Source organism: Monodelphis domestica, chromosome 6, assembly GCF_027887165.1.
Source record: "Monodelphis domestica isolate mMonDom1 chromosome 6, mMonDom1.pri, whole genome shotgun sequence".
In the NCBI taxonomy this organism is placed as follows: Eukaryota; Metazoa; Chordata; class Mammalia; order Didelphimorphia; family Didelphidae; genus Monodelphis; species Monodelphis domestica.
Window position 1 is genome coordinate 89,526,909 of NC_077232.1, and position 12,553 is coordinate 89,539,461.

At 33.9% G+C, this 12,553-nt stretch overlaps 1 protein-coding gene across 3 annotated transcripts in view; it reads right to left on the reverse strand.

The window, feature by feature from the left end:
* Positions 1 to 12,553, reverse strand: part of EVC (EvC ciliary complex subunit 1) — a 148,021-nt gene that overhangs the window by 115,536 nt on the left and 19,932 nt on the right. For 2 of the 3 annotated variants that reach the window (XM_007496750.3, XM_007496749.2), the window contains exons 3-4: positions 10,920 to 11,003; positions 7,457 to 7,689 (exon numbers count right to left, since the gene is read on the reverse strand). In XM_007496750.3, the coding sequence (XP_007496812.2) occupies positions 7,457 to 7,689; positions 10,920 to 11,003 (317 nt within the window). The remainder of the gene's footprint in view (positions 1 to 7,456; positions 7,690 to 10,919; positions 11,004 to 12,553) is intronic. The other variant, XM_056802414.1, reaches the window with a different exon arrangement.

The following is a 12,553-nucleotide window of genomic DNA, read 5'->3' on the forward strand; positions in this document are numbered from 1 at the left end:
TCTGTCTTAGAACCAATTCCCTAGTTCTGACAATAGACATCAAAATGGATTAAAAAAATGAACTTTAAAAGAGACTGGAGGTTATATTTTTAAGGCATTTCAGACACCAATGTTTTATAAAAACCTCTGTATTGCATTGCATTTTACTGATTGTTTTGTTTAAGATTTAATTTTGTTGGTTTTAAGTTCATATATTAATGTATTCAATACTATTCTCTTACACTGAATCATTTTAATGTACTGGGTTTTAACTACTGTTATATTCTGTTGCTTTTCCCCTATAACTATACTGAGCAAATATTATTGAATAAGTCCATATATAAAAACTGGTTACAATTGTATAACAACCTTTGGAAAATTTAATGAGCTAAATATTTCAAATTGATTTTAAGGGGTATTTTAGACATGAATTTTATATTTTTTTCCAACAACTCTGGTCATTTTGCCTGCCCCTAACATGAGGTAAGGTCCATTTTAGTAGCTGAAGTGAAATAAAATTATAATCCCCAACTCCCACATTTATAAAAATGTGAATTGATGGGACATCCCAGTCTCATACCAAGGAGCTAGGAAGTTAATCCCAGGGCATGGTACCCATGGATGGCTCCCAAAAGAGGAACATCTCTCATTTATAACTCTTCAGCTCACTTTACCCAACATCAACAATACAGAGGTTTGAGTTTTTCCTAGACTCCTCTGCCACATTTTTTAATGATATTTAGATTCCTTGATGATGTTCTAGACCCAAATAAGTTTTACTTTGTGTAAAAATATGTTTGTCAAGGTTGAAACATTGCTACATCTGAAAAACTTGTGACAAGTATCTATTTTCTTTAAATATCATACAGCAGATTCATGTAAAAATGATAGTGGTTTTTGTTTGCTATTGTAATTAATTGGGCTATTGAGAATTTGGGGGATTTTGAACTACTGTTCTTTATAAAAAACTGTTACTTTGTGAAAATCATTTGCTTCTACTCACAGTGGATCATGGCCAGGCATGAAGAGGAAATGGATCTAATTTTTGGTGAGAAAGCCTTGTATTCTATAATTCCTTAGCTGATACAGTGTATCAATGATTATAAGCTATATTTTTGAATTTAAAAACTCTTATTATTATATTTTGCTTTCATGTGCAATATACTATTTCAGTTTTTTATTTTTCTCTCCTTTTTATATTTGAAACACTTGTCACCAGTATTAAGATTTTCTTTAACTTTTTTTTTGATTCTGCAGTAATATAAGGTTAAAATATATTTGCTATAATGTCAATGCATGCCCCAAAAGCTTGAAACTATTAAAAATGATGCCATTTATTGATAAAAATTATGGGACTTTGCTTAATGATTCTGTTTGATTCCAGAACAAGATATACAAAAGAGCCATTGCACAGTGCCAATTGAACACAAGGTCAGGGACCAACCAATCTCAAAGGGGTTGATGAAAATTCTAAGCCAATACAAAGGACTTGAACCTAGTGTGAAACTCGAGGTTGTGATGCTTAACATACATTAAGACATAGGCCTTCCTTGTATCCACACTCTTTTTAAAAATACTTAAAGGCAAGTATTTCAAATTTGGCTCCTACCTGGATGCTATAATCTAGTCCCTATTCTGTCTTTCATAGTGTGGCAAACTTTCTGTAGTCCTGATTGGGTAAATGCTTATATCATTTTAATTGGGTCCTGATTAAAGGACCTGTTATAGATTTATTTTTCCTTTACTTGGAATTTTTACACATAAGACTTTGATAGTCTATATTTCATTCAGAAATTATCTTTTTTATTTGGATTTTTTATGTTTTTGATTTCTCTTACCAATTGATTCATACACCTCATAACTTAGCCATGCATCCCTAAATGATCCCTGTGTTTTTCAATCACCCTCTTTGGGGGGGATGTAAAATTATTATTATTTTAAATTGCAAAGTTTAAATTCCTTGAGAGAGAAATTTTAGGTTAAGAAATATGCTACCTCTCTGAATCCAGAAAGTGAACTTTTTGGAGAAGACACCATGAAGATGCCTCCACAGACAACAAGCTGCACAGAAAATCCAGAGTGAACTTTGGGATATGGTGATCTGAACTGTGTGGGGTCTGATGTATACTCTTATGCCAAAGGGGACTGTCCCCTAACTGGCTTTTTTGTCAATGCGCCTAGCAATTTTTGGTTTTGTTCTCTTTTCTTCTTATCATCAAATTATTGTAATTTCCTGGCTGGTATGTTTATAAGACCTATCAGAGAGACTAGTCTTCCTTGGGCCTCAGGGGGATATGTAAAATGGAGATTTGAAACCTAGACTTCAATCCCCAGAAGTCCTTGGTATTTCCCTATAATCCTGGGAAAGATTACAATTACTATTTAAACTGGCAGCAATGCCTACCTCGCCTTCTTCTATGCTCTTCTTTTCTCTGCTCAGCTATTTGCAAGATGTAGTAAGTAAGCTAAGCGTGGGGGGGTTCTGAATTTGGCTAATCAGCCATGGGCACGTGAGTTATTACTTTGTATCTTCTTTATTCTTTGATTTCCAATAATCCTTTAACAAACCTCTTAATATATAAAATATTTTTATTAGTAGAAATATAATTTTTAAATTTTATAGACCCAAATAAAAGCTGAGAAAATACTCCTCTCTAAAACTCATTAAGATATTTCTATGATAAAGGCTTCATATCCAAGATATATATATATATATATATATATATATATATATATATATATATATATATATATATATATATAAATGATTAAAATGAGAGTAATTTCTTAACATTATCAAAGTTTATGAGCAGGCAGTTATTAAAAGAAGAAACCTAAGGTATAAACAATTTTATGAGAGAATTTTATGAATTGAAAATTTGAAAAAATGTGAATTATGGACATCTGAGATTCTATTTCATATCCATCAGATTGCTAAATATAAACAAAAGGGAGGAGCTGAATAATATGAAGGGCTTGGGGAGGTAAGGTAAGGAATGCATCATTGGTGGAACTGTGAATTATCCAGTCTTTCTGGAGAGCAATTTCATTCTGTGCCTCCAAAGTCACTAAACTATGGTATATGAATATATAGGGTATATGTACCCTTGGAGAAGAGATATTTCTAATAGGTCTATATCTTAAAGAGAAAAGGGATAATATATAAAAAGATATTATTGCATCTCTTTTTGTTAAAGGGGATTTCCATAAATTGGAGAATGGATGAACAAATTAGGACTGTAATGGAATATTGTGAAAGGGGAGGTTTCAAAAACATCTGGGACTCCTTGCGTAAACTGATGCAAAGCTAAATGAGCAGAATCAAGAACAATTTATGCAACAGCAACAACACAAAGGTAAACAGTTTTAAAAGAAATAAGTTCCCTGGTTAACACGAAAATCAATTATAATTCTAGAAGAAAGATGCTCAAGAATGTGATCTAAATCACAAGTTGAAGGACTCAAGAGTAAGTTACACAGTTTTGGACATGGCCAATATGGGAATTTGTTTTGTTTGACTCTGCACACTAATTATAAGACTGGTGTTTTAATTTTTAAATCTGGGGATTGGTGGATTAGGAGAGTCAAAAAAATGAAAAAAGGAAAGAAAGGAAAATCTCAACCTACAGACTCATCTATATTGCACTTCATCACTTTCAGTGAAAATATGCTTTAATCTATCATGTGCCTAATCCTCAAATTTGCTAGATATGTCACTTTGCATAGTCCTAGATTTGAAAGCAAAATCAGACTCTACTTGAAGCAGGAATCTCGTCTTCAACATCCCAACCAAGCAATGGTCTGATATTTTTCTGAAAAACTATAAAAATGGAGAAATAATTGCCTTGAGTTACAGCATTTTACATATTTTTAATTTTTTGTTAAAATTAGAATATTTTTCAATGGTTACAAGATTCATGAGCATTTTCCATCTTTAAATACCTTTAATTTAATAAAGTTCTTCCTAGTTTGTGGATTACCTCTTTGTTGTATTTATTAGATAGGAACAAGATCAACTAGTCTGGAGGCAAGGCATTTGAATGCTGATTTTGGCTTTGCTATTTACAAGCACTGTGATTCAAGGCAGGCCATTTCCTTTCTTTATCCCTCAGCTATGACATGCACTGAATGAGAATGATGTTTCTGACACCACCTGTTGTAAAGTGATGTTGGGAGGCTGGGATCATGCACTGGAAGGTCTTTTATAATCCTTAAACTTCTGCACAAATGTAAGAGAACATCATTATTGTCACCATAACTGTTGTTTGGCGCTAATATGGTGGAGTAAAGGATGCTCCACTGCTGAGAGAGACAGAGAGAGACAGAAAGAGAGAGAGAGAGAGAGAGAGAGAGAGAGAGAGAGAGAGAGAGAGAGAGAGAGAGAGAGAGAGAGAGAGAGAGAGAGAGAGAGAGAGGATAAATCACTTCAAAAAAATTAAAGTGGGAGGAACACATCTCACTGGAATAAGAAGAGAGAGCTGTCCAGGAAACATAACATCTGTGGGAACTGGCAGAACTCAGACTGGTTCAATATTCTGCTACTTAGCCAGAGGCAAGAAAGATGCAGAATGGAAATAGTCCTAGCCCAAGCCACTCAGCACAGGTATAGAAGGCACTAGCCCAGCCTAAGCCACTTGAAATGAGCAGTGAAAGCAGAGGACAAGTACCTACATACTCCCATGTAGCAGCAGAGTGCCTTGAGTCATTGAAGCAGTAAAGGTAGGGAATAGCCCAAGCTAAACCACTCTGCAACCATAGTAAAGGCTATGGAGGAAACCTATTCATTCCCATGTAGCAGTAGAGCACTTGAGGTAGTGAAATGACAGAGTGCTTGAGTCAGCTGATCCCAGAGCAGGGGACCTACTCCAAATACCAGAGAAGATTATTCTATAAGCTAGGAGCAGTGCACCTTCTACCCCAAGAAGAACATAAACAGATAGATAAGAGAATGGGGTGAGGGGGGAGAAATAACTATAAAAATGAGCAAAAGGCAAAGAAACAGTCTGATCTTAAATAGAAAGTTACTTTAATGACAGGGAGGACCAAAATACAACCAAAAGAGGACAACAGTCTTAAAAAGAAAAGTGTAAAAGGATGTTAGGACCCAAAAGAACCTTTGGAAGAACTTTAAAAAAGCCATAAAAAACAAATAATGAAAGAATTACCAGGAAAAACTCAACATCTAGGATAAATTCACCAATGAGATGAACTCCTTAAAAACCAGAATAAGATCAAAAGGAAATGGAGGCAAAAAAACACATAGAAAAAAATCCCTAAGAAGAATGGACCAAATGAAAATGAAGGCTGTTAAAACAAGCAAACAAAATGTTGAAGAAAACAACTCTTTAGAGTGTAGAATTGACCAAATAGGAGGTGAGGCAGGGAACTGCAAGGAAAAAATAAAAATCACAATTGGACAAATTGAAGTTATTGAATCCATAACCCATCAGGAAACAATATCAACCAAAACAAACAAACAAACAAACAAAAAAACCCAAACAAATCAAAAGAATGAAAAAAACAGATGATATGCCTCACTGGAAAAATTACTGACCTGGAAAATAAATCCAGGAAATTGTATAATTGAAAATCTATTACCCTAAAAAAGAACTACATTTCCTGGGAGCCCACTGACTTCCTGTCATTACATACTTCCTGTAGACAGGGGATATTAGGTAGGGAGATAGAGGGTACCATCTTCTTTGGTGTCTTGGCTAGAATGGTGGTGAGTGGGATTTTCAACAGGCTGATCAGCCATGGGCATGTAGCCTTTATTTTGTATCCCTCTTATTCCTTTATTTCTAATGATCATTAATAAATCTCCTAAAATATAACATTTTAATATTTGAGATTTAATTTTAATTTTTACAAGATATAGTCTAAGAGTCATCAGAGCCACAATTAGAAAAATACCCTGGATACCATAATATAAGAAATCATCAATGAAAACTGCTCTGATATCTTTGAACAAGCAGGAAAAAACAAAAATTAAGATAATCCACTAATTACTTTCTAAAAGAGACCTTAAACCAAATACTGCAGAAATATTATAGTTAAATTTCCAAACTCTCAGACAAAAGAAAATATATTCAATTCAATCTCATTGATACCCTTAAGATTTTTATTTTTCTTTGTAAGCTTCTCTTGAGTATTCTATTTGGTTATCAATTTTTTTGGTTCTGTTTTTTGTTCTGGAAAGCCTGAAATTCCTATAATTCATAGACATTGATTTTTTTCCTTCCTGGAAGATTTTGCTCAGTTTTACTGGATATTTAATTCTTGGTTGTAGTCCTACATCCTTTGCCTTTTAGAATTATCTTTTTCTTACATTCTCATTCTTTAATGTAGACATTGCTAGTTCCTGTGTAATCATAACTGTGGCTCTACAATAATAATCAAATTCCCAGACTCTAAGACCAAGGAAAATATAATACATGCAGTCAGAAGGAAACAATTCAAATATGATAGAGCCATAGTCATGTGCACCTGACCTGTGTAAGTTCAGAGTGAGGCCAGGAGCCCTTGCCAAACCCAAGAGAGGTCTCAAAGCCCCTGCCCAAGCCTAAGTTTAGTCCCTGAGTCCCAGCACAGGCTAGTTCACAATGTTTTGAGCTCCAAAAGCCACTTGCCAAAACAAACACATGAATTATACTTTTCACACAAATAAAGTCAGATCTAAACAAGTAGAAAAAATAGAAATTTAGGGTTGGGTAGGCAGAGCTAATATAATAAAAATGACAATTCTATCTAAATTAATTTGCTTATTCAATGCCATACCAATCAAACTACCTAAAATTTATTTTATAAAACTAGAAAAATAATAACAAAATTCACCTGAAAGAGAAAAATGTGAAGAATATGAAAAGAATTAATTAAAACAATTTTGAAAGAAGGTAGCCTTGTAATAAGAGATCTCAAATTGTACTATAAAGCAATGATCATCAAACAATTTTGAAATCTAGAAAATCAAGGAAGAGATTAATAAAAATGAAAGTAAGGAAATCATTGAACACATAAATAAGAAAAGGAATTGGTTTCATGAAAACAAATAAAATAGATCATCTTCATCACTACCATCATGATAAAAATATTTATCACAAGTAATACAAGAGAATCACATAACCCTGAGTTACCTAAGTGGTTCTATGAATAGATTGCTAGAGGAAGACCCAAGTTCAAATCCAGCCTCAAATTTCCTTGCTATGTGAAGTTGGGCAATTTCTTCATCCTTAAAATGGAGATAATAATATCACCTATTTCTGAAGGTTGTTGAGAGAAAAAAATGAGATGGTATCTGTAAAATACTTTGCACAATTAAATTAGTACATAACTACAATATAATAATAACAATAAAAATTAAACTGCCTCATAGATATAGCCACAGTATTCTTAGGTGACCCTATCACATAGGGTAGAAGACCTATACTCACGCTCAGGTATCACTTTTCCTAGAATATTATATTAGATTGGGTCTTACCTTTCACAGGTCAACACCTCTGGGAAAGAATTCACCTTAAGGAAGGTTCTATCATGGAATCGGTCATCACTAATAGCAGAGTGCATACTGGTAGAAGAACTACAGTCTTCTTTGTCTCCCTGGCTGAGGGAACCAAGACTACTTGAAGGAGAAACTTCCATCATTTGATTTGGCAAAATTGCCTGTTTCAGATTTTCATGCAAAGATGGATTAGATGATCCATCTGCAAGAGGCTAGGAAAACAGAAAAGGAAAAAAATAAAACTCTCCATTAATCAATAGAACATAAAAAGGGAAGTCATCAGTTTGTAATTAACTACATTCTCAATTCTTTACTTTCATTTTAATGTAATTGCTAAAATTACATTATGTCACAGAATTTGGAATATTTGAGTTAAAAGGACCCCTAAGGGTCAAGTTCAACTTCCCACTTAATATGGGAATCTCCTCTGTAATATCTACCAGAGATATTCATCTAGTGATTGTTTAAACCCTTCCAGTGTCTAAGAACTCACTACCTCATTAGACAACTTATCCCATATCTAAATAGCCCAGATTGGTACTTCTTTATGTTTTATTGATTGATTAGTATTCTAGAAAATAGTGGTTACATCCACCTTAAAAACATTGTATTTTCTACAATACTGATCTTTTTATGGTATTCAGATCTTTAATAAAGTTATAAATTATTTATTTAAAAACATGGTGCTGCTGATCAAATTGAAATAACTAGAACACAACATTACATAATTGGACTAATATTTTCTCCTTGAGTTGGCCAAATTGGTTAGCTGTTTTTAAATCATGAATCAAAGTTGCAATATTTTTCAAATTAATTCTAATATAAGAGAAACCCTAAAATGCAGACAATCTTTGCTTGGCATTTAAAATTTTCTTTGACCCATTGCTAACCTACCTTATAGATTTATACTACTCACTTGTACACATTTTCCTTCAGTCAGAATAAAGAACTGACCACTTAAATATATTCTGTATGTGATTTCAATGTCTTTCCTCAGGCAGTTATATATGTCATCCCTAAAATGGTCTCTCACTTCCACTTCTTAATTCTTTTATTTTATTTTCAAATAAAAACCTTTATCTTATTTCTTAAAATATGTACTAAATATCTGTTCCTAGGCAGAAAAACTATAAGGTCAAGATAACTGTGGTGAAGTGACTTGCCCAGGGTCACACATCTAGGAAGTATATTGAAGTCACATTTGAATTCAAATCTTGCCAATTCCAGACCTGGTTCTCTATCCATTGAGCTACCTAGCTGCCCCTTACTTTCTTTTTTTAATTTAAATTTATTTATTTATTTAAATGCAGACAATTTTTGCTTGGCATTTAAAATGTTACTTTCCCCAGGAATCTTCCTTCAATCCCTCATCTTGCTAATGGCCATTTTCCTCTGACTCATCCAGTGGTTTGTTTGTTTTTTTTTAATACTTTTCCAGTGGACTTGTCCTCTAATGTTTTCAATTATAGATATTTCTATTTGGTATCTTAAATCCCTAGCAGACTCTGGCCTCCACGAGGATAGGTATTAGATCTTGTCTAAACTACATGTCTTCTTGGCACATACAATGCCCTGCACATGTTAGTAGAGTATACACAAAAGTTTATTGAATTCAAGAGAATTCAAGTAGATTTTCTAATACCTTTCCCCTATGTTTTTATTTGTAAATACAGTAGAATCCTGATATAAACTGAATTGGGAGCTTTCATGTATTAGAACTCTCTGGGACTGTTGACCCTTTTTAACTTTAGATAAATCAAGAGAAGCCAGCATCTAAGGAGCTCTGTCTCTCTCTGCCCATCAGTACATACAAACTTTCTATCCCTTGTCCATTTGTTCAGGAAAAAGCAGAAGGTAAACAGTATTTGTCCAAGTAGGAGTGGTCGATATAAGCTAGACTATCATTAAGGTTCTGATATTCTTATTCTTCCCTTTCTCTCTCTAACTCATGGATCTCATCTAACTGATGCTTTATTTCCCAGTTCCTTATTGGTGAATTGTTGTCTTGATATTTTCTGCCCTTTAGATTCCTATTCTTTGACCAAAGTCTTGATCCTTGCCTCTCTTCGCCTGTCCTAACTTCTTTCTGCCCAATAACAACATATCCCTTTTATATGCCATATGTACCCATCAACATTTACCTTTCATTAAAATTATTTCTGTTCACATGTTATTTCTTTTCTTAGGATGTAGGAGGTAAAAGAGAAAAAAAAAAGTAGGCAGAAAAATCATTGTACTTTCCTGACTCCTGATTATCTGGACTTTGCCACCATGTCTCAAATGCCATTTCACCCTGAAACCTCCATCATCACTCCTCACCCTCCCCTCTCAGAACACCTCTTCACCTCTGTGACCCCTTTCTCCCAGGGGTTCCATTTTGACTGATTTCTTGATTCTTTTTCCAACTCTCCTGCTAACTCAGGACTTGCCACCATATCCCACATAGGTACCACAACCCTCATGTTTTCAGCACTTTTTTATGCATTGTCTTTTTAAAAACGAAGGTAAAGTCCTTGAGGGCAGGGACTGAATTTCTATTTTGCTCATATTTGTTTTCTGAGTACTCAGCACAGTACTAGCACATAGAAAGTGTTCAATAAATGTTAGATAATGGACTGATTGGCCAAACATCTTTTGCATCTGTCAACATCTTTCTATTTGTCCATCTACTTCTCTAATTTGAATCTTTATAACTTCGTGAATGAACTATTACAATAATTTCCTAAATGATGTCTGTTTCAGGTCTCTCCCTGCTTCATTCATTCTCAATCCAGCTTCTAAAGTGATTTTCCTGGGCACAGGTGAGACCACATCACTCTCACTTGTTTTATTCCAGTGGTTTACTATCCCTTATAGAATTGGGCATGAACTAGGCATTAATCTCTACACAATCTGACTCCAAGAGATTTTTCCAGTCTAATTACACAATACTACCATTTTCTCACACTATGGTGCAACCAATCTATCTCTCTTATTGTTCCTTCTACATGGCACTCCATGGCTTTTTATGTCTTTGTACTGACTGTGAAACATGCTTGGAATATAATTCTTCCTTGCTCCCATTTCTTAGAATCCCTATTCATCATCTCTTTGAAAGGCTCAGCTCAAGCACAATCTTCCACACGAAGCTTTTCTTTATCCCTGCCTCCCAGCTACCAACGTCTTCCCTATAAAATCACCTTGTATCTAATTTACTTTTTTTGTATACACCTATGCTTTTTCTATTGTATATCAACATCAGTACCTATACTGATATTGATATATTTCTATCTATCTATCTATCTATCTAAAAACTATATTCTCAAGATTTTCACTCTAGTTTTTGCATAATTACAGTGCCTAGAATAGTGCCTGCAGAATGGTAAAAATTTAATCGGTGCTTATTTGTAAATCTGATTGATTGAACTAAGGGGCTTTATAGAACAATGCTCTGAATACTTACCCTAAATTTTTGGTTGATGGGATAGACCACTTTTGCCTTTGATGCAAACGCTGTGATGTTACTGTTGAGTGGTGACTCATATTCCTGAACCACAAAAAGGAACAAAACAGTGTTTGAAGCTTTCAGAAAGAGACTATACATGCTGACATGCATTTACAAAATGCCAGACCGTATTCTGACCTACATATTTGAGGAACTGAACAGATTAAGGGACTGTCTAAACAAGCATTTACAACTGGTCCAGGAAGTGTTTTTAAAGAATTTTTTAAAAATGAGAACACAGGCTTTGTCTCATTTTAAAAGTTATGTTATGACAAAGAAAATCTTTGGAAAAAAGACACAGCAGTTACTATTCTAATTACATACGTACAGAAAAGAGAATATGTGAAGAGAATGCCAAATAAATGATAATCAAAAAAATAGAGAGCCACAATGATATTTATACAGGGTGTCTCAAAAGTTTTAGTGTAGTCTTAACAAAGGAAGGAAGGAAGGAAGGAAGGAAGGAAGGAAGGAAGGAAGGAAGGAAGGAAAGATAGGTATTAATAGTCTAAACTGTACTGAGACTTTTTGGGACACTGCATAGAACACTCATTTTGTGGTTAATCAATCCGAAGTTCTAAATGCTCTATAAGAATTATACCAGTGAATCAATGATAATATCACATAACATCAGAGTTTGATCAGAACTCAGAAGAATGTTAGAGATGAAAGAGATCTGAGATTACTATATGAAATGAGATATGGATATGAAATTTTAGAGCTAAAAGAGATCTTAGATCCCAGAAAATATTACTACTGAGACTGAGAAACATAAAAATTCCTTTTATATAAAATTTTCATTTTTAAAAGTAGTTTCCTTACAATAACCTTTTGGAGGAAGGCAATGTAAACATTATTATCCCTATTTTACAAATGAAGAAGGCTAAAGCTGGGGAAAAATTTAGAGCTCATCTAGTTCAATCCCCTATTTTTATTGACAAAGAAACTGAGTCCCAGCAAAGTGAAATGAAATTAATGCCAAGGTTTGGAGCTATTTTACTTGCACAAAATAATGCTGCCTTCCTTCAACAAAGGCTGTATGGAGATACTGTTGTTGGGATCCTCTCCAAATCTAACTTTTGCCCCTCTTTTGTCTAATTCAATGTAAGAACTTTTCTTAAATACCAGTGGTAGAGAACAATAGGAAACACAGCAATGGGAAAAAAGTGGGACTTATGATGAGTGAAAAACAAAAAAGCTCAGTTCTGTCACTTACTACTTTGCACAACCCTACGTCAGTGATTTAATTTTCCTGGGCCTTTATGTCCTCATCTGCAAAATGGATGAAGAGAGAAGAGATAATTTTAGGGGCAACCTTCTCATTCTAAATTGGAAAAATCTTATAAATTTTAATTATGTAGATATCTATCCAAATAATTCTGAACTCCTAATTTGTCCTTTAATTGTAGTTTGAAACCATGTTAAATTGTGAAGAATTTCTCTGAATTATTCCTACTGTTTTTAATATAAATCCTGAAGAAAAGAGAAAGATAGCAGAGGTTGGCCTCCAATTATAACAATTACTGGAACCCTACTGGGCCCCAGGGTCCCATTTTATAAAATGGGAGATTTGGATTAAATTATATTTAAAG